At 35.7% G+C, this 20,033-nt stretch overlaps 1 protein-coding gene across 3 annotated transcripts in view; it reads left to right on the forward strand.

Moving 5' to 3' along the window:
- The window catches only part of TTC7B (tetratricopeptide repeat domain 7B), a 130,028-nt gene that overhangs the window by 68,916 nt on the left and 41,079 nt on the right, over window positions 1-20,033 (forward strand). For 2 of the 3 annotated variants that reach the window (XM_032112160.1, XM_032112159.1), the window contains 3 exons: window positions 519-679; window positions 14,897-15,013; window positions 18,984-19,081. In XM_032112160.1, the coding sequence (XP_031968051.1) occupies window positions 519-679; window positions 14,897-15,013; window positions 18,984-19,081 (376 nt within the window). The remainder of the gene's footprint in view (window positions 1-518; window positions 680-14,896; window positions 15,014-18,983; window positions 19,082-20,033) is intronic. The other variant, XM_032112161.1, reaches the window with a different exon arrangement.

Here is a 20,033-nt window from a genome sequence, read left to right on the forward strand (position 1 = left end):
AGGCTATGACTCTGTACTTCTGAATTCCAAAATTCTTGTGTTGCTTAATTAAATTTCCTGGTTTTAACACTTACTGTGAACAAAAAAAAAACTTACTTTGAACAAAAACACAGGCAGCTGAGGAGATAATGAAATTCTACATGAAGAAAAGTTACTGTTGCTGTCTAACTGTACATTTCAGTTAAACATTGCAATTAAAATATTTTCAAAATCATATAAAAATACAGCCAGGACTTGAAAGAGAATATTTTAAGGGGCTGAAGGGAACTGTTTTTTAAAAACATGTATCTTACTTTCCCGGGTTAATATATTATTTAATTTTCAGTGTTCACCGCAGAGCATCAGGTCCATTTTAAACTTCTGAGCAGTGTCTTACAGGAGTGTATAGAATTCTACATGTTATCTGGGTGAACATTTTGAAAATTTTATGGATGTCAATTAAGTAAAAGGCAATACTTCTAATAGTGGTGCTTTCTTTTTCTGCCTTTTTTTTTTTTTTTTTTTTTTTTTTAAATCAGATACCAGAAGCTTTGGGTTATGTTCGTCAGGCTCTGCAGCTACAAGGAGATGATGCCAACTCTCTTCATCTCCTTGCACTCTTGCTATCAGCCCAGAAACACTATCATGATGCTTTGAATATCATTGATATGGCCTTGAGTGAATATCCAGAAAATTTTATGTGAGTGAATGTCATGTTTCCTTTCTACGCTTTCTCTTGTATTTATTTTTCCTGGATTCTCATCTCATTCATTTCAAGAGGGGGTTGATTTGAAGATTGGTCTATTTTCTTTTTCCAGCAGTCTTCCTTCCTGGCCATTTAGCGCAAGTCTGCTTATTCAAGGCTTGTTAAACAGGGATAAAGGATTTGGTTTGGAAGGGAGGTTAGAGCTGGTTAGGTGATCTTTCTTTGTTTTTTTCTACACCCTCTGTGTAGATAATTTCTCCCTATTGCATGACTTATAGTATGTTTGTGTCTTCTATTTTTATGCAATATTCCAAGAAGGATAAATAGGACTTAACTATTAGCTAGGACAGATTTATCCCATCCTACAGATAACTCTATGGATATGTAACCTATTTTGTAAAATACACCATGAACAGAGAATCTCCACATTTGCTTAGATAATAACAATTCATCTGAAGTTGGCTGATGGACAACTAAATAAGTGAACAGGGAAGAAGCATGTTTGCTAAATGTTCTCTTGTTTAATAAAAAAATCATTCTTTCTGTTTATTTTTCATGTTAAGTACATCTAACCATACATTTGGATTTTGTACTTTTGTGAGGTTCGGGTTTGTTTTGTTTTTTGGTTTTTTTGTTTGTTTGTTTGGGTTCTTTGTTTTGGTTTTGTTTGTTTGTTTTTAAATTTATTTTCTTATGAAAATCTAATAAAATTCTTTATAGGAAGATATCTTAGGGACAGCTTCCATTAACTTCCAGTCTTCCACTTTGGTGATTTACCAGCTGTCACTAAGGTTATAATCCATAATATGACGCATAGCCTACATGCTTATTTGGGCAGTTTTTTGAAGTATCTCATTCTTAACTTCTAAATGACTGGCCTATATCCTAAATTGTTATTATATCAACCTACCAGAAAAATATGATTTCTTTGTATTATTAGTTTGAAAATAGAAACTATAGTGGTATTCCTTCCTCTTCCTTGACATTTCATGTCTCCTTTTGACTGTCTCTTTAAGGTACTGTTGCCTTTTTCCTCACAAATCTGACCAGGACCTCTGTTGATACCATCTCTTTTCCAAACTTCCATGGCTTGCAGTCAGTTCTGTGCAACAGCTTTTGTTGCTTTTTGCTGTATGTCACTTCCTAGTTTATCTACACACCTGACTTGTCTTGGTTCTTATCAGGGCCTTCTATCCATGTTTCACAATTTCAGAACTATGTTGCAGTTTCTCTTTCATATCTGTTCGTGCTTTCCTTAGGACCGAGGGACTTGTCAGTAAGTCAAGGTTTGAGAGGCAATTGAAGTATCAGCTTCCTAATTTTATACCCTATTATTGTTAAGGACAAATATGTTCAAAGCACTATGGCTGTCATCTTCTGTCTGTTCTTGTTTCATCTTCTGCCACTTATTGGCAATGTAAATAAGGTATCTACAACTGCTATGTATCTCAGAGTAGTAATAATCCTGAAGTATTTCTGAAACTGTCGTTTTGGAACTCCCTATTGTTATAAGAGAACACCCTATTATATTCATCTCTGTTGTAATGAGAGAACAAAGGTTCATTCAGTAAAATGTTTAAAATTACTCTTGTGAGCATTCAAAAAGTATTTATGGGTTTTTCAAACGTGGTTCATGGCTTTTCCAGAGTAGTTTATACTGCAGCTCTGGTTAAACATGTTGTCCAAGTTGTTCATTACAGTACTGATCTTTGTATTAATCTGTGTATATATATTCATCATATGGGTCACCATAGTGGTTCTAAATTGTTGGTCCTGTCATATAAAACAGACTCTGTGTTAATACAGTGTACTGCATTACAGTGTACTGGTACAGGTCAGGGAATTTGAGAGGAATATCTTGGCAGTAGGAATCGCCATCAGATGTGGCAAAAAATGCTAAAGAATCCAAGGTGAAATAGTTACATGTATCTCAAGAAAGTCTTTTAGAGTCTCGTTTTTAGTGCTGTCAAGTTCCCAGAGAAGTCGAAAATATGATTGAGATTTCTTGTCTGCTCTCTGCAATTGATACTGACAGCCAGACAGGCACATCTGGTCAATAATATAAATTTGGATTGATTCCGTCATGTAACTGGGTTATTTTTGCAAGGATTTATCAGCTTTTGAAAACTATATGTGGTGCTCTTGAAATGGTTGACAATGTGTACGTGCGTATATATAAAATACAAAACACAACTTCTTTGTGTATTGCTGAGTCTGTTTTCTTATTTTGTGACTTCTGTAAACAATATAGTCTCTACTAGGTATTTCCTAGTAGACTGGAAAGAGATCCTTTTGTGTTCCTCTACAGCTTGCTAATTTTTAGATACACTGAAACATATGATTATTTGCCTGTGGTGCTTTATTTGGTTTTGTAAACCCTTCAGATACCTTTATGCTTTATCTTTCTGTTATGTCTGCAACCCAGTAAACTAAATACTACAAGAGTTCTCTTGGTATTCTCTGTATTTCTGCCAGGATCCATTACCCCAGCTTTATGCAAATTGAAACTTTGATGGCTTTGCAGCATAGTAAATCCCTGTACTTGGAAATAGTAAAGCATAGTGCTTGTGATTTATATTATTCCCTGTTTCTTTCATTTCTTGTGCATTATTCCTATCTGCATACCTCTATATGCTGTAATTGCATTGCTGCACTGTGCTGTTCTTGCTCTCTTCACAGCTGTATGTTCTTTTTGTTATGCATTTCTTTAAAAAGAATCTATGTTTTCACAAGTTTATTACTTATTATTTGTAAAATGCCAGAGGTTGCAAGGAACTCATAGGATACACCATGAATCACACAGAAAAGTCGCTACTTTCCAGAACTCTTCTGTTGTAATCAATTAGTAAGCATGTTGTCTGTCAGTTTTTGACATTTGGAAACCTGGTGCATTACTAGAGTTCATGTTCAATATTTGAAGCTTACAGCAAGCGTACGTTTGGATGTGCAATTAATATTAACCTTCCTGCACTATGAAGGTAGAGATTTGGCCAATCAGATCATGATTTTGCCCTGGGCATCTTAGGTCAATAAGTAGAAAGAAATTCCTCAGAGCCAAAGAATTCTGTCCCATCATTATCTAAAGGAGTGGAAGGAAGGAGCAAACACATTGGGCTGTTAGCAGCAAGGTATAGCTTTTTCTTTGAATAGAGAGTTGATTGTTCCTCCTGTATTCATTATATTGGCAGCATAAATGTGCAGTTTCCTCTGACATCTGAATAGGTATTGGGAAAACTATTGGCAAAAATCAAAGAAACCTCTAAAGTTGAAATAGATATGTAGCTATGTTTTTTTAGAAATAATAAAAAAGGAAGTTGTTTACTGAATATTTATAGCACTATTGTTTCAAACTTTTTTTAAGCTTAAATTGCTAGGTTGTAGCCACTCTACTTACAAAGAAATCATCTGTATGAATAAAATCAATCTCCTTCTAAATGCTAGCTAATCTTTGAAGCCTCCTGCAGTCTGAGCATGCTTTAATCCAGGGACAAAAAGATCTCTAGACAAGAGATTACTGAACAGATTAAGATACTGAAAAGATTATGAATACTGTACTCAGTATGAATACTGAGATGGGTGGGAATAAGATGCCAGCACCAAAAACCTGAATAGTTAATCTCAATCAGGTGCTACTGTGTTCAAATTAATTTAAAGTTAAGGTTTTTCTCCTTTCATTAGACAGCTTGTCCTATTCATAGAAATGTAAGTTCAATTCTTCTCCAGCTTGACAGGATTTGAACCCACAAATGAGGCAGCTCAGAGTCCTAACCATCAGACTATAAGGGCAACTGAGGGAGATGATCACTTTCTCCTCCTGTAACAGAAGCAGGGATGTGCTGCCCTGAATGCAAAGACACTAGGCAGGAAGGAGCCATAATATATTCTAAATTGCTAAAGTGCTTAGCTGTGAGGGGGCTTCAGGTCTCAGTTGCTTGGGTTTTCCTTGAGATTTATTTCTGTTAATCCAGTGATTTCCCTCTCTGAATGTGTAAGCAGTCCCAGAGGTGTGCATTTCAGTCTGAGGGTGTGTTCAAGGTGATGCAAGGTAACAGTGTTTGTGTTGCATTGGTTCATATTGGGCTTGTATATCTTGTTCAATATATATAATACATGTGCAAGTACCTGAGGAGCCTTATGTACAATATACCCTGTTTTTTTATCTGCTTGTTACAAGGAATTTATATCTTAGTGGTGTTTCAAATGATGTGAAATCTTGAAACCACACTTCTGTCTGTTTTTAATTCATGATTAGTCAAAAGTAGATTCTCAGTCAAGGGAGACAGAGTCAGGTTTCTTAGTGAAGTACTTGGGATATTGTTTTCTTAATCTTAACTGTTTGGGGTTCCCTTATTATTTCAAATGCTGGGACACTTAAAGACGAATGTAATGCCTACAATTAGTGTAATTAGGCAAAATCAGTAGTAAATTGCTAATTTTATGCTGAAAATTGGAACTGCAATGGATAGCAGCTGACAAGCTTTTAAAGTAGCAGAAGTAGGGAACAGCAGATGGGTTATTTGAGGAGTGCAAGCATGTTATTTTAATGTTAAGTACACTCAAAAAGGAAAGACATATGGTAACAGGTTTGAAGACAACTGAAGACTTAGTTCACAGTTTAAACATTTACATTTCTTGAAGTGTGATGGAATTTTTTTTTTCTTCCAAGAATATTTCACAGAAGCATCAGGCCAATATGTCATTCCTCTGAAAACTATTAAATCTTTTCCTTCCTGACCCTCAAGGGCTCTTTTGAGCTACATTAGATTTCCCAGAATCACAGGGCCTTTTAACATTCCTCTCAGTTCAGTGTGTAACAAACTTGTTTCCTCCTTGGAGATGTCCAGGTGGGCATAAAAAAAGAACTGGTTAGTACAGGCAGTGTAGGATGATACATATACAATGGTGTTTTGTGGGACAGGAAGATATTTATCAACTAAAGGAAACAGACTACCCTATTCTGCTTTCCCAATGTCAGCTGTAGTTGCACTGCAGTATGTGGTGCTGGTAAAACTTTGTGGGGATTTTTCCTTGATAAATAGAGCCCTGGAAATTATTTGAGGAAAGGATGGTAATATAAGTTTGGACAAGAAGTAGTGATTTGCTATGCTTGCCAAAATCATGTCTTTCAGGTTTGTATATGCATTCTTGTCAACATTTTACAACATGCATTTTCAAATCCATTCCATTTTGATCCTGTTTATTTTGGGAGTTAAATGAATCAGTTCTCAGGAATGATTTTTCTGTAAGTCATGAAAGACAGTTTAGTTTGCTTGTGTTTTTTGGTTTTTTTTTTTTTTATTCTGTGTTCTTCTACCTCACTCCCTCATCCCCCTTCCCCTTTGGTTGTTGTTACATGCTTTTACTGAATGGTCCATTAAAAAAGACACTGCTGATAGGTAGATATTACTTTATATAACAAATTGGTCATTGGCCTCAGGGTCTTATCCCTGACTTATGTTTGCTAGGCTGTAGATTCTTTGAAACTTGATTGAAAGAGTCCCAGTTTGGGTCATGAGCCGGCTGCTGCAGGGAATTCAAGGCATACAAACAAAAAGTTTTCAAGTATAACTAATTTGTTCTGGCTTTAGTCAGAAACTATCTTCATTATACTTTAGAGATTTACATTTTCTTAAGGACATCGAGTTCATAATATGGAATACAGTATACAAACACTGCACCAAAAATCACAGGTCTGACTGCTTTGGGAACAAATATATGGGGAACAGTAGGGTGCGAGGAAGTCCATCTAATGGACACCAAATATACCTATTCATGATTTTCAGAAAATTGCATTATTTTGGGGCTTGAGGGCTGGTTTTGTTGCTTCTTTTGCTTTTTTGAGAGTCATGCTTCAAATAGCAATCTGAACAGCCTATTTTTACTTCATCCATGTTTCTGTGTGTGTATGGAATTTCCAGTACTTGGGATCTCTGTGGCTGGAGTTGGAGAATGTTTGGTGATTGATTGAGAAACAGTTTAGGATGCTTTTTTTTTATTAAGTTGAATGCTTTCCTGGAGTTTTTATAAAAACTAGATTTGATTGTTTGACCTCCTGTTGCCAGTGTTGGACTTTGAGTGATTTCAAGGTACTTAAAAATGATGACTTCTCATGTTTTATAATTAACTCTTTATGTCTCTCCTGATAATAGAACTCTCCTTGAGTACTGAAAATGGAGTAGACTGACTGTGCAGTGGTTCACTTTGCAATTGCAGCAGACACCTCTCTAAGTTTCTTTCTGTACTTTGATTATCATGGTTGCATCTAAGATCACTGAATGTGTAAATACATCCTTTACAAAATTACATGTCTTTCATAGTCTGTCTAGTTTCATGTTGTCATTCCCCCTGTAGGTTAAATTTTTCAATTGTGTTGTTTCGTGTTTTGGTAATGAGGCAGGTATTTGGGAATTGAATAATGTGAAGCTGTAAGCTTTCTACAGCATGTGTGAAAGGGACAGCTGTCAAAACTGGATGCTTGAATTTATAGTTTGCAGCCAGGATGATCAATTCTTAACCCCCCAACTGTCTTTATATTAGAAGTTCCTAAATTTACTTTACTTTTTATATTAATATAGGTTTAGCTAAAGCATACCTTCCAGAGGACTTCCAATCTTGATAAGAACACATCTAAACCTGGAGAAACCATTGCAGCATGTGGTAGCTCATTTCAGTGTTGGAGTTGCACTCTTCATTAAGACTGCATTTTTGGTTTTAATTTGAATTGATCCCTTATTGGTTCCTTTCCAGCCATTGGTTTTTATATCATAATTTGCTAAGCCCTCTGCAGTCCTGGTGACTTCATTCTCTTGATGGTAGTTTCTGTAATGAGACCACCTCCCAACGTCCTTTCTGATAAGAATGTCACTCTACTTGCTGGCAGTAAGGGCATATTCTCCACCCTTTCAGTTATTCCTTGCACTGTAGCCAGTTTTATCACAGGTGAACGAGAACTGCAGAAAATATTTCAATATCATTTATTACTTCATTATACAAGAAGCACCTGCATCATGTCTCCTCAAAAGGGCTGTATTAATTATTTTGAGCATAATTGCTTCACTGGGGACTTCTATTCAACTTCCTGTTTGCTGGCATTCTTATTTGCTTCTTGGTTAGTTATTTTATGACGTGTTTCCACATATAGATTGCAAAGGCTGTATTTGTTCCAATAGCTATGTATTTAATCTTTAAAAAGATATTTGGCATGACAGCTATTAAGCTGTACTGCTGAACAGTTTCTTGAGGAAGTTTCCTACTGTGTTTTATAAGGATCTTTTCATTAGGAGGGTGTATTACGTGTAAATTAGAGTCCTGTTGGATTTAATTGAAATTCTCAAGTGAGGAATTTTAAGGCAATCAGCCCTACGTTCTCCTTCTAAAAGAAGCTACCAACTTGCAGACAGTAAACTATTGTCAAAATCTGGATTGTGAATGAGATAAACACTGGGAACTTCAGGGTTTTCTTCTAATTTTAACCTTTTTCTTCTAAACCATTTATTTCTGAGTCATTACAAGATTTTTAGAAGGGCACGTGCTCACAGCATCTGCTGACACAGAGAAAACTGACGGTGCCAAGGTTTGGCTTCCTTCCTACTTCCTAATTTCTTATGTTTCCTGTCAGTCATCAGTTTTCCCTGTATGTAATTGTTGAGTGCAAGGAGTGACTTGCTAATGCTTTATCTAGGAAAGGTCAATAGATGTAGATTCTTGCAAATAATCAATTTTGAATAATAATTGCTCCACCTTAGTTTTGTGCATTCTGTGTACAGCTTTCCCACTTCAATTATTCTGTGGGGTCTCATAGTTAACCTGATTTAATTTGCACAAGCAGTTGACACTATGACAGTTTGTTACAGAAATGAGATCAAACAGTATGAAGTATGCATGTGAATGTAAGTCCTGCATCACCGTATTTATTTTTTCCCTTAAATTCAGATCATATGAAAAGAAGTCTACACTGTCTGTTAAAAAAGAGTTTATTTTCAGAGTCCAGTATCTTTAGCATTACATTCTGCATCATCCTTTCTGTGATTCTTTTCTTAGTGCAGAATTATTGTCAAACTAATTAGTCTAAGATTTTGCAAGTCATCTGATTAGACTTGGTGGGTTTTTTTCTTGGGGGGGGGGCGTTGTTTGTTTGATAGTTTTTGTGGGGATTGGTTTTGTTTGGGGTTTGGTTTTCTTTTTTGATATAGTGCTTGGTTTTAAAACCAGAACAACTTCTTTTGAATTCTTCTAGCATTCTAGGATTTAAAGTTGTGAGATATATCAAATAAGCACTTAAATGTGAAAAATGAAATATTATATAACTCCACATAGAATTGGTATTTTTCACCTTTCTTTTATGGTCTCATAAGTAACAGGCTGTATATCAGAATTGATTATATAAAGTTTATTATTGTACTTAAGCTATTGTAGAAATTGATGTGGTTTTCTGGGAGATCAAGCTGTTTGTTTGATACTTTGTGTGGTTTTTTTCTTGGTTGTACCCATATTTATGGGACTCCCAGTGTATTAATTATTTCCTAACATTTTTAATAATTGATTGTCATGTAAAAAATACTGTTAGCTGAAGTTACTCTTAGCAAACTCTTAAATTATTCAAAAAGGTTCTCTTAAAACTTAGTAAGTTTACTCCAAGTAAGTTTACTCCAAAGTAGTTGCATTTTTAATCCTGCATTCCAAGCAAGCAGATTTGATGCATCCTTTTAAATTTTATTTTCCTAGGGGGGTTCTTAGGTTTCTCAGCAAGGCTTTCGGTACTTTACACTATAATTTTCAATGCACATACTTTTAAGTGTTACGTACAGCTCTTTCTTATGTTCTTCAAGTCCTGAACAATGTAAATAATTTATATAATAAGAGAATAATAATGAAGTTTGCTTCCAACACTGACTGAAAATAGAGCAGTCTGAGCAGTTTTGATCAAGATATGGGGATATGCACCCTTCAGAAGAAGTCTAGTGGAACTGTAAGTTTCCTGTAGGATGTTACTTAGTCTGAGAGACATTAGGGAGATTCCTGATTACTACTGCATTGAGTGACAGTGCTATAGCAGGCGGGTCTGGGGGAAGAATCATAGATAATGTGTCATGTTGCTAGATTTGAAGAAAGGATCACAGAATGTAAGGCAGGGGTCATCCATGCAGTAGTGTATGAAATAGAGATATCCAACTATGTCTGATCCAAGCCACTGCACTCTTATGGTGCACAGCAACTTGTGGAAATTGCTAACTTGATCCCAAAAGAAAAACAGCTGATTTTAAAATGATGCTTGAGGTGAGCAATACCTGTTCACTGAAAGAACTAAGAGTTCTCAATATTAATAGTGTGACTTGTCACATAGCAGAGCTCAGTCTTCCATACTTCAAATTTTTGCTTCATTCAACAGGTTAGAAATACCTTCAAAAGCTTAAGCCAGTATTGGACAAATTAACTCCTCTTCATCTCCTGACGTAAGAGAGTTGCTATGGAAGGAAATTGGTGGTTGTAGCATATTCAAAAAGTGAAACGGGCTGGCTGAGAGTTAGGACAACAATTGTATTTTGGAGATTCCTAAGTTCTTTGCTACAAATTACACTGGTTGGCTGGTGGAGAAAGCTTCAGATCATGGACTAATAGATTAGTTTGCATCAATTAGGAAATAAAGCAGTAGCAAGAACCTTTGATGGCACAAGGCCCCATTATTACAGTTGTCCTGTCTGTAATACTTCTCATGAACTTATCAGTTATATTTTAAAAAGGTAGGTTATTTGCACCACCTCTTCTGTGGTCTATCCAAAACAAACTGTGAGGAAGCAGTCTTTTCTACAACTTAATTATAAATTAAAAGACCTAATTCCCACCCTTAGTGTTTTAATATTCTGAATGGCCTTTAGATATACTTGTTTTTGTGAAAACTATTTCCTCTAGATAAATGGTTCTTTTCCCTTCCTGCTGCTTGTCTCATCTGTATTTATAGAAAGAATTTGTACCTCTTCTTGGCTTTTTTTTTCTGCTAGACTGACTAAGTGAAGTGTTTTTTGTACTCTGCAGCTTCCAGTCAATGGATCATCCTCACAGCCTTTCTCTGCAGCTGTTCCAATTTGAAATTCCTCAAGTGTGTTTTTAGCGGTTACAATGAGAATTATATGTAACATTCCAGGTGTGATCTCACTGGGATATGGTACAAGGGCACTGTGTCTTTCTCCTTCTGTTCCAATGAGTAGTCCCTGAATTGCATCTGGCCTCTTCACAGCTGTCTTACGTTGATGAGCCCAGCTATTAGGCAGCTCTGGTTTGGAATAATGGTTAGACAGGTTGTTTGGTACAATCTCTTTACTAAACTTGAACAGTAACCCTTTTATTCATTAATGGTGTTATCTAATGTTCCTACCCTCCTGACAAAAACATTGGCAGTATAGATGCTGTTCCCCAGTCATTCCAGAAGTGATATTTTCTTTAAAGTTTTTACTTTAGAAAGGACAATCCTATGTGTCACTGTTTCCATAATTCTGAGAAATGGATTATTTTTGACTGCATTAACTTTAGTCATTCTTAAAGTGTTCTTATTCTCCATTTGCCATAGTTTTCATATGTCAGACAACACAGGTAAAGATTATGGTGAAGGCTGGGGGTTCATCCCTGAATATTCTTAATCTTCATCCCTGTTTAGTAAACACATTTTCTTTTTTTTTCCTACTTTGAACAAAAAAGCCTTAAAAACCTATAATTTTAATGTATAATAATCTGTTCAGGTGTAGTTTAGCTTTGCTTTTTACTAATGTACATAAGATGCAGCTTTTTGTGTTGCTCTTTTGTCCCCTGCCTGTCCCCTGCTGTTCTTGATAGGATCTCTGCACATTTCTGATGTCTTACTTGCACAGTCTTATCAATGATTGGCTTGTCACACATAGAGTTTTACCCACTCAACTTGAGATGCAGATCCTTAAATGTTTGAGCATCTTTGTGCTAAACACCAGGCTTCTGCTGCATCTTGAATGTGTTTGCTAACCTTCACTGTCAAATTACTTGCTGCTGAAATTCAAAGACCTAGTTATAAACCCGTTTGGAATTTTTTATTCTTTATTTAAATAAAAATCCAGTAATATATGGATTAGGTTATGAGCAGCTGTTTTATAATGTCCTCATTAGTTAGTGAAAACAGTCTTCAAGTAATGGAGTCATTTGCTGCTTCAGTAGCTATTTCATAAATTTATCAGCTATTAGCTCCAAGAATAACTAAGTCTTTCCACTTAAGAGTTTGATTTGTTCTCCATTTTGTGTCTGGGTAATTAATCTCCTAAAATGATACAATTCACTTTATTTTTAGCAATGTTAAAGATCTGCATCCAGAGAAAACACTGATGGTAGAACAAATGCCCTGTTAGTCTATCTTTGAAAGAACCTGTTTTACCTACTTCCCTTCCCCAAAGGATTTGACCCAAACAGATTTCTGTTCTTACCTGTTATATTTATTCCAGATCTCTGACACACATTGTCCTATTCTTCATTTCTTTTTTGAATACTGTCTATTTCTCAGTACTTGTATTCTTAGTAGAGTGCTGTTCCACCATGTCAAGGTTACTCTGGCACCATGTGCCAGTAATTTAAACTTCTGACTCTCAAACAGAAACAGATAATTAGTGATGCTCATAAAATGTACAGCTTTATTTTCATCATCTTATCATTTGGTAGTTTTTATCTGTTCTTCATCATTTTAGTAGAGTATCAAAACTTCTTCTAATGTTTAAAATTCTCTGTATCTGTTATGCAGGCTGTGTTCCAGAAGAGCTGTTTTCACAGATGCTTGAAGCTGACCTTTCAGAAAATCTTATTTCAGATAACCTACCTCTTGGTTTCTAAAACCTATCTGGTAATACTTGTCCCTGAGCTGCTCATACCTCCAGCCATGTTTCAAGGGAACTTGAAAAAATTAAGTTAATTTGGGAGACCTGTTTGTCACATAGTGTTCCTTCTTTCTGTTGCCTCCTTCCTCTTCCATTCCTTCCCCTATTTGTCAAGTACGAGTAGCTGGCAGGTTTTCATTTTATTATTAACCTCCCATTTCAGTTTTCTGAGGTGTCTTCATTCTTTTAAGATTTATAGTCCAAATATTTCTCGGATCCAGGGAAGTTGCTTTTGTGGCTTTATAAATGCAACCTTTTCTACTCAAAAGATTATTTTTGCTGTAGTGTGGATAATCCCACACCAGTGTACTTTATTTATTAGATGCAATTTCCTAGCCTTTCTTTATTAGAATTGTGAATATTTTTCCATCATACTTTGTTTGTTGTTTGTATTTTGGAAAATGTGCAAACACCCAGTCCAGACTGCCACAATGCGCAAGAAACAGGAATGATGTTGCAACGTGTATTAAGTACATCCAAAAGCAACAAACTGATGTGTTGCTTTCATTCTTGTGCAGATATTTGTCTTCTGCTGTCTTGACATTGAATCCTACACTAGTAGCCCAGGTTCCAACATTTTTGTTACACAGACTCCTGTTATTTTGTACATGTATTTTTAAGTAATTTCTTAATAACCAAATCCCCTCCCTTTCTATTCCCTGCTCCATTTTTCCTTTTAAATCTTGCTTGCTGAATCTTAGCATTTTACTGACCCTGTGCCTTCCCTCTGCTACAAAATTCCTGAAACTCTTAAATGCTTGAATGCTATTAATGGAAATTCAGTCTATCTGTAAACTCTACATAATAAGGTATATATTATGATTATTGACTCTAGAATAACTTGCAAATTCAGTGCTTCTGAATCGATTATGTTCCATAACTTTTGTAAAATGCTTTATGATCACAAATTTTAAGAAATTGAACTTCTATAAGCTCTTCAAACTGTCAGATGTACTATCTCACATACAGATAAGCAGGAAAGGGTTTGTATGAGATAGGTTCCTGTGATTTTGGTTTCAGGTTTTGATGCCTAGGTCTTGCTGTTTGGGTGAGGTGTGTGTGCACATGTGTTAAGGATAGAATAGACGAGGGGAGTGTGAAGGAAGGAGGTTGTTATTTGTCATTTTTCCTTCTCTTTTCAGTAAAATGATGGACAGACCTGGGCATGTTTTTCTTTCAGTGATATAGTCACTGTTGAACAAATACCTAGAGAGGACATCTCTGCCAACTGAAACACAGCTTTAAATTATCCATATAGTTCCCTGTATACTCAAATCCAATTTACTGATAGGAAGAAAGCTAAACTAGTGTAACTGATTACTCTTCTCTTCATTCTTACAAGATACCAAGTGAGACTCCATATGACCTTATGTACCTGGCAGGTGCTCATTGCTCATTTTCTTAAGCTAACTCAGTGACCTGCCTTTTGTTTCTTCTCAGTCCCACAACACACACGTTACACACTTAAGGTTGTGTGATTCAGTTTTAGATTTCCATGCTGGGTAGTTTCTGCCAAGGATGTTCAGTGCAATGCTAAGGATTTAACTACTGTAACTCGATGTAGTTTCTTATTCTTGAGAAAACTCTGCACTTTTCAGTTACTATTAGCAGCCTCCAAGTTTGTATTTGGGATAAGAAACTTCTGAGCTTTCACACATACCCACCCGCTACACCCTTCTCAGTCTTCCCACGCAAACCATATGAGCAATCATATAAATTTTTCACTTAGTATGATTAAGGTTGCAGTGGAATAAAACACCAAAGTACACCTGGGTTTTAAAACAGAAAGTTGGCTTACAGTTTTATATGCATGCTCTTCCTCTGCTTTGTGTTCTTTAATCTGGGATTTTACTAAAAATTGCTTTTCAGTTAGTATTTTTCTAGTGTATTATCTGTTCCTAGGTGCTGTGACTCCTATAAATGTGTCTACCAATGGACTAGTTCCTTTATTGTCACACTGTATTTATATTCTTTAAGTAACTAGGAAGGTGTCTAGGTTAATCTTTGTGGAAAACCTACAAGTTGATCCATCCTGTGGAATCCTGGGGTACTGCTAATATCAATAAGCTACGTTGTCTTGAAACGTTTTTTTTAATTAAAAAAAATCCTGTCAACTATTGTTTCTGTCCAGTTGAAAGGCATCTTGTAAAAAGCACTGTTACTCTGATGGCATTAGATATTTATCATAATTACTTCATTAAACTATTACTTAAATTATTACTGTATTTGAAGTTATGTTTTCTCCAGTTTGGTGTGATGCTGACTGTCTTTAAAAATGTTTTTCTTGAATTGTAATCTCTTTTAATTTCCCTTTCCTTTTCACTAGATTACTGTTTACAAAAGTCAAATTGGAGTCCCTGTGCAGAGGCCCAGATGAAGCACTCCTTACCTGTAAACACATGCTCCAGATATGGAAATCCTGCTACAATCTAACTAACCCAAGGTAAGATGCTGTAGAGTGCTGGGCTGCTCACTACCTTGCTAAGTAGCTTTTCAGGGCAATATTAGGTCAGCAGTCCTGCATTTACTTGTTTTGGTATTTCATATGAACAAACTAATCCCTGGGGTATTGGGAGACTGACTTGCAAAGACATCAGTTGATGGTCATGTGGAACTACCCAGGCTTCCACGAAGTAAGGTATGCCAAAGCTACTAAATTCTGCAGCGATAAAGGCTGGTTACACAGGTTGGGTAACCCATCCATTCTCAATGTACTGGTATGGTCTTGTTTCGTTTCCTGATCAGGGTTTTAGTCTTTTATATTGTCTAGGAGAGAGATTGCTGTAGTAGGAATTTAGTTCAAGGACTTTCAAAAATAATATGAAAGAGGACAAGATATTAATTAAAACCATGGAAGCATCAGGGATCACATGTGGGTAGATATGATGTGCTTGCATAGTCAGCACGGCTGTCTTTTAAAGGGAGGTCTTGTTCGTGAACCTATTTCGGTTCTTCAGGGGCATTAACAAGTACATAGATAAGTTCTTATAGTCCCGTTTGGGTTTCCAAAATGCTTTTGTGAAGGTCCTTTGCTATGTATGTTTAGATAAGCTGTGAAACAAATGGGAAGGCTATTTAGCAGGAATCCATGCTGGTACTATTCAACATGTTTATCAAATACCTGGAGAAGGAGACAAGCAGAATTTCCTGCTATCTGGTCGTTTGAAGGGTTGACAGCTTCTGGAGAAGAGATGCTGCAGCAGAAAGGCTTTGTACCAGGTGACATTAGATACCTATGCAGCAGTATGGTGAATATGCAGTTTTTGCTGTACTTCGATTCCAGTCATGTAAACACAGGCATCTCTTTAAGAAGATTGACAGAGTTGACCTAATGGCAGAAGAGGGAGAACTGCTTCTCTCCTTAGGGAGCTAGTGAGCATTCAGAGCAGCAAAGTTTGGAGGGTGTGGCAGGAGAAGGCTGGGAAGGCACCTGAGTCAGTCACAGCATATTGAGAGACCCTGACACTGCATTGTGGAGCAGGGAGCATCACTCAGGTTACACAAAGCAAGTATGTCAGCAGCCAGAAAGGTTTGAGCTCAATCTTTTCACTGAATGAGGAGTAGGGGCCAGGGAGAAAATTTCTCTTCTAACTTAGTGGGTGGTGCTTTATTTTATTTAGCTGGTTGTGTGTGTGGGCAGGCAGGGTTAAGAGTTTAGTGTCTGAATGCTGTACTTTGCAGAATAGCTACAGTTTCTGTGCAAGCCTAATTTCAGACTGGCTTTGCATGTACTCCAACACAACTTTTCACCTTCCATCTCTGCTGTTATATCCTTTACACAGATCAGGGCTCTCATCATAGCTTGTCATTACTGTTTTGTTGTTCTTGTTCTTGTGCTAAGAGCTACTGTGCCGTGTTAAACACACATTAAGTAATGCCTCCTTCAGACATCAGCAGTGACTGTGAAAACTTACTCTTGACTGTGTCAGCTTCAAACAGCAGTAGTTGATAACTCTCCTTGGCACCATTCTCCTTCAAGAACATCTAAGTGGAAAAATTAGTGAGGACTACCTTGCATCTTTTTTTTTTTTTTTTTAAATATTGATTTTTTTAATCTCAACATCTAAGTCTTTTCTTGAAGTTAATGGCAGTGCATTAAGATCAAATTCAGATTGGAATGAACAGGACCTGTGGATAAGTGTCATGATGGAAGGAGACAGGTTTCCCAAATCACACATTCAGAGTTACATCAAGCAGTGAATAAAGAGACCTGAAATGTGACTGGGAGGTTCTATTCACACAGCTGCACTCCTCATGTACTGAAGAATGATGATGCAGGATTATTGTGAAAACTTTAATTTTTCAACTTTTGTAGTTTTAACACACACTTCATTTTATTGCAAAGCACCATTTGAAAATTATGTCTGCCACTGGAAATAATTGAAGCCTTTTTAAAAAAAGTTCTTTAAGCCAGTAATAAAAGGTCTTTTAATAATTTTAAACCTATTTGTAATTTTGTTTTTCAAAGATTTAAATATCTTTTATGCTTATTTGAAATATCTTTTTCTGTTCTGATTTAGACTGAAAACTAATTTAGTGTATCATTTTCCCAATGAGAAAAGAATTTACTTTTTTGATAAGCTGTGGTTTATATTAAATATTTCTTCTGCAATTAATCAGATTTTGTGGGAACTTGGGTTCAGTGTCCCCAATAATGTTTTAATGATAAAAATAAATCACAAATACCTAGATATACCTTAAAATGGGCCAAATGCAATACTGTGCATTACCTTTGTTCAGTTGAGAGAGAACTTTTGTCTTTAATTGACATACAAACTTTTTTCTCATGAGATGGTTAGTATGAATTTTAAAATTATTTTGTGATGCAAGGCTTGGAAGATGTTTGCCTTTAGCCTACTGCTTAAAATGCATTAGAAAATAGTTGAATTCTTTCCCACTTCATGGTTTGCATTTGGAAAAGGAATAAACCACAGTGCCAGTGCTGTGCTTAGAAGATACTGACGGTAGGTCTGGCTCTACTTGTCAGCAACATTGGGCATGTGGTTGCATGTGGATTGAGGAAGTAATTACCACAGAAAATTCACACCAAGTGATGTAACAGCTATAGTTGATAGTGCATGTCCCAGAAAGTTCCCTTCTGTTTCCTGTAGATTTCTATAATGATGTCATTTTGTAAGGAAATAATGCAATAATGTTAGGATACCGCAAAATTTTAATTCTACCATTTTAGTAACAGCTCTACAAAGAGAGGATGTTGTATCACTGATTTTTGCAATAATTAAGAACTGTTGTAGAATTCTTGCTCTTCTCTCAATTCAAATTCAGAAGGAAGCAGTTGTAAAATTAAGGCAAATAGAGAGATGTGCTGAATTCCAGTCTAGCAGTTTAGATTAAAGTTTCTCAGGCTTTACTTTAAACTAGGAATTTCATACAGTTTTTTCTCTTCAGGGAGACTCAGATGGAAGTTTACACTCTGCTAAGTTGGGCTAGCAGTTCAATTGCTTTAAAACTTAATTACTTTTAAGTTTGTGGGGTGGTTTGGTTTCTTAATGAGGCTTTAAAGAAAATATTTATTGATAATGAATTGTACCAGACTTAACAATCCTAAAAATGAAATTACTGTACTAACCATAGAATGTTAAAGAAGAAATGCCCATGTATGCTTCCTTATACTTTGCTGACAATGTGTCTCAATTCTTGCCTCATATTAAGGAGAAAAAGTATTTAGTTCTTCAGTCCCTGTTCTTCTGCTGAATCTTTAATAGTAGTTCTAGGAGCAATTAGTTTTCCAGCAAGCATATCAACAAGAAGCCTAAGGGGCAGATACTGAGTTACAGCTAAAGTAGAAGTGCATTTGTCCACAGGTGCAATCAGTAAAAATCACTGCTGCTGCTTTGGCTCCTGAGATGTTAGAAATGTTCAAAATGTTTCTGCTATGCTGTTAGAATCAAATTCAACATTAGGCAGTTGATCTGCATGTGTGCATATATAAAGAACAAAAAAAAAAAATCACAAAACCAAAACAGCCCTTTATAACATCTTCACCTCAAATTAGATGTCCTGGCTTTAGTGTTTCTATTCAGTCTGGTGAAAGTGTGGATTTTCAACCTAACACCTGCCTTCTCAGCTTTCTGTAATAGATGTACTCCATATCATTTCTGTAGAGGTGTTAGTTATGAATCAAATTAAAAGCCAGTATTCCCTTTGTGGTTGTATTAATTATGAAAACAGAATTGCTGAAGTAAATAAGGATTTAATTTTGCTCAGCTTAATTCTGTTTTAATGCAACTGGCTTAATGCACTGTGAGTGGTTAGTGGTGCTTGGTACTAAATTTGGTCATAGCAGTAACTTTTATAGCAAGAACCTTTGTGGGAGTAGGGCAGCATGCAACTTGTATATCAGTATATAATTTTTTATTTTAATAGCTTACAATTTCTGTACTTCATTACAGTGATTCTGGACGTGGGAGCAGCTTGTTAGACAGAGCTATTGCCGATAGACGACAGCTTAATACAATTACATTACCAGATTTCAGTGATCCTGAAACAGGTAAGAACTGCACATCAACCATAAAATAGGTTAAATGATCTGGCCGTAGATAGATTTTGTGTTCGTTTTTTTTCCCCTGATTTTGCATAATGAAGTTATATTTTCATTATTGTCATATATGTGGAAATAGACATTGTGTAATATAATTTTTTTTTTCTTTTTTATTTATGAAGTACTTGCTGACCATGTTCTCTGTAAATTAAAATATCTATAGTTCTTGCTGAGCTTAGTAGCATTTCCTTATGCAAGGGCTAAAAATTAGTATGCTGAACTAGCCTACTTGCCAAAGTCCTGTGCTTTTTGGTCCATTCTGTATTTGCACCTTTTTGTTTAAAAGGTAAATAAAAAAACTTCAGAGAACTTTTAATCTCAAAAAAATATAAGATGTTAATTAGTTAAAATCTCAATTATATGTTAAAATATAATTACATGGGTGGGTAGGCTTACTGTGGGCATACTTTGACATAAGCAAAATTTATTTATTGTAAATTATACATACTGTGATATTTTTATATACATATAAAAAATTGTGGTGCACAGTTGTGCTACATAAAAGCTAAGATTGTTACATGTGAGTAAATACTGACAATATATAATTTGCCTGTATTAATATATTCAGTTATCACAAGGCAAACTAATATACTTTAAAAGTTATGCAATCAAAAAGCATGTGAGCCATGCATTCTGCAAAGATTGCAGAAGGAATTATCATGATGCTGCTAATTCCAAAAACTTTTTCCATATCTTACTTGTGTTCTAAATATTGAGAGTTTTCTTATTTCTTTTTAAAACCATAGAATGCTTTTCCTGGCACCTTTCAGGGGTGTATTTCTGCTCAATCACTCTTTGACACAAACAGCTTATGGGAAAATTTGCCAGCCTACGAATTTGAGTACACTTGACCCATAAATTAAGACACATTGAAATGTATAATGTCTTTGCTTAATATCAG

This window comes from Corvus moneduloides, chromosome 6, assembly GCF_009650955.1.
Source record: "Corvus moneduloides isolate bCorMon1 chromosome 6, bCorMon1.pri, whole genome shotgun sequence".
Classification (NCBI taxonomy): domain Eukaryota; kingdom Metazoa; phylum Chordata; class Aves; order Passeriformes; family Corvidae; genus Corvus; species Corvus moneduloides.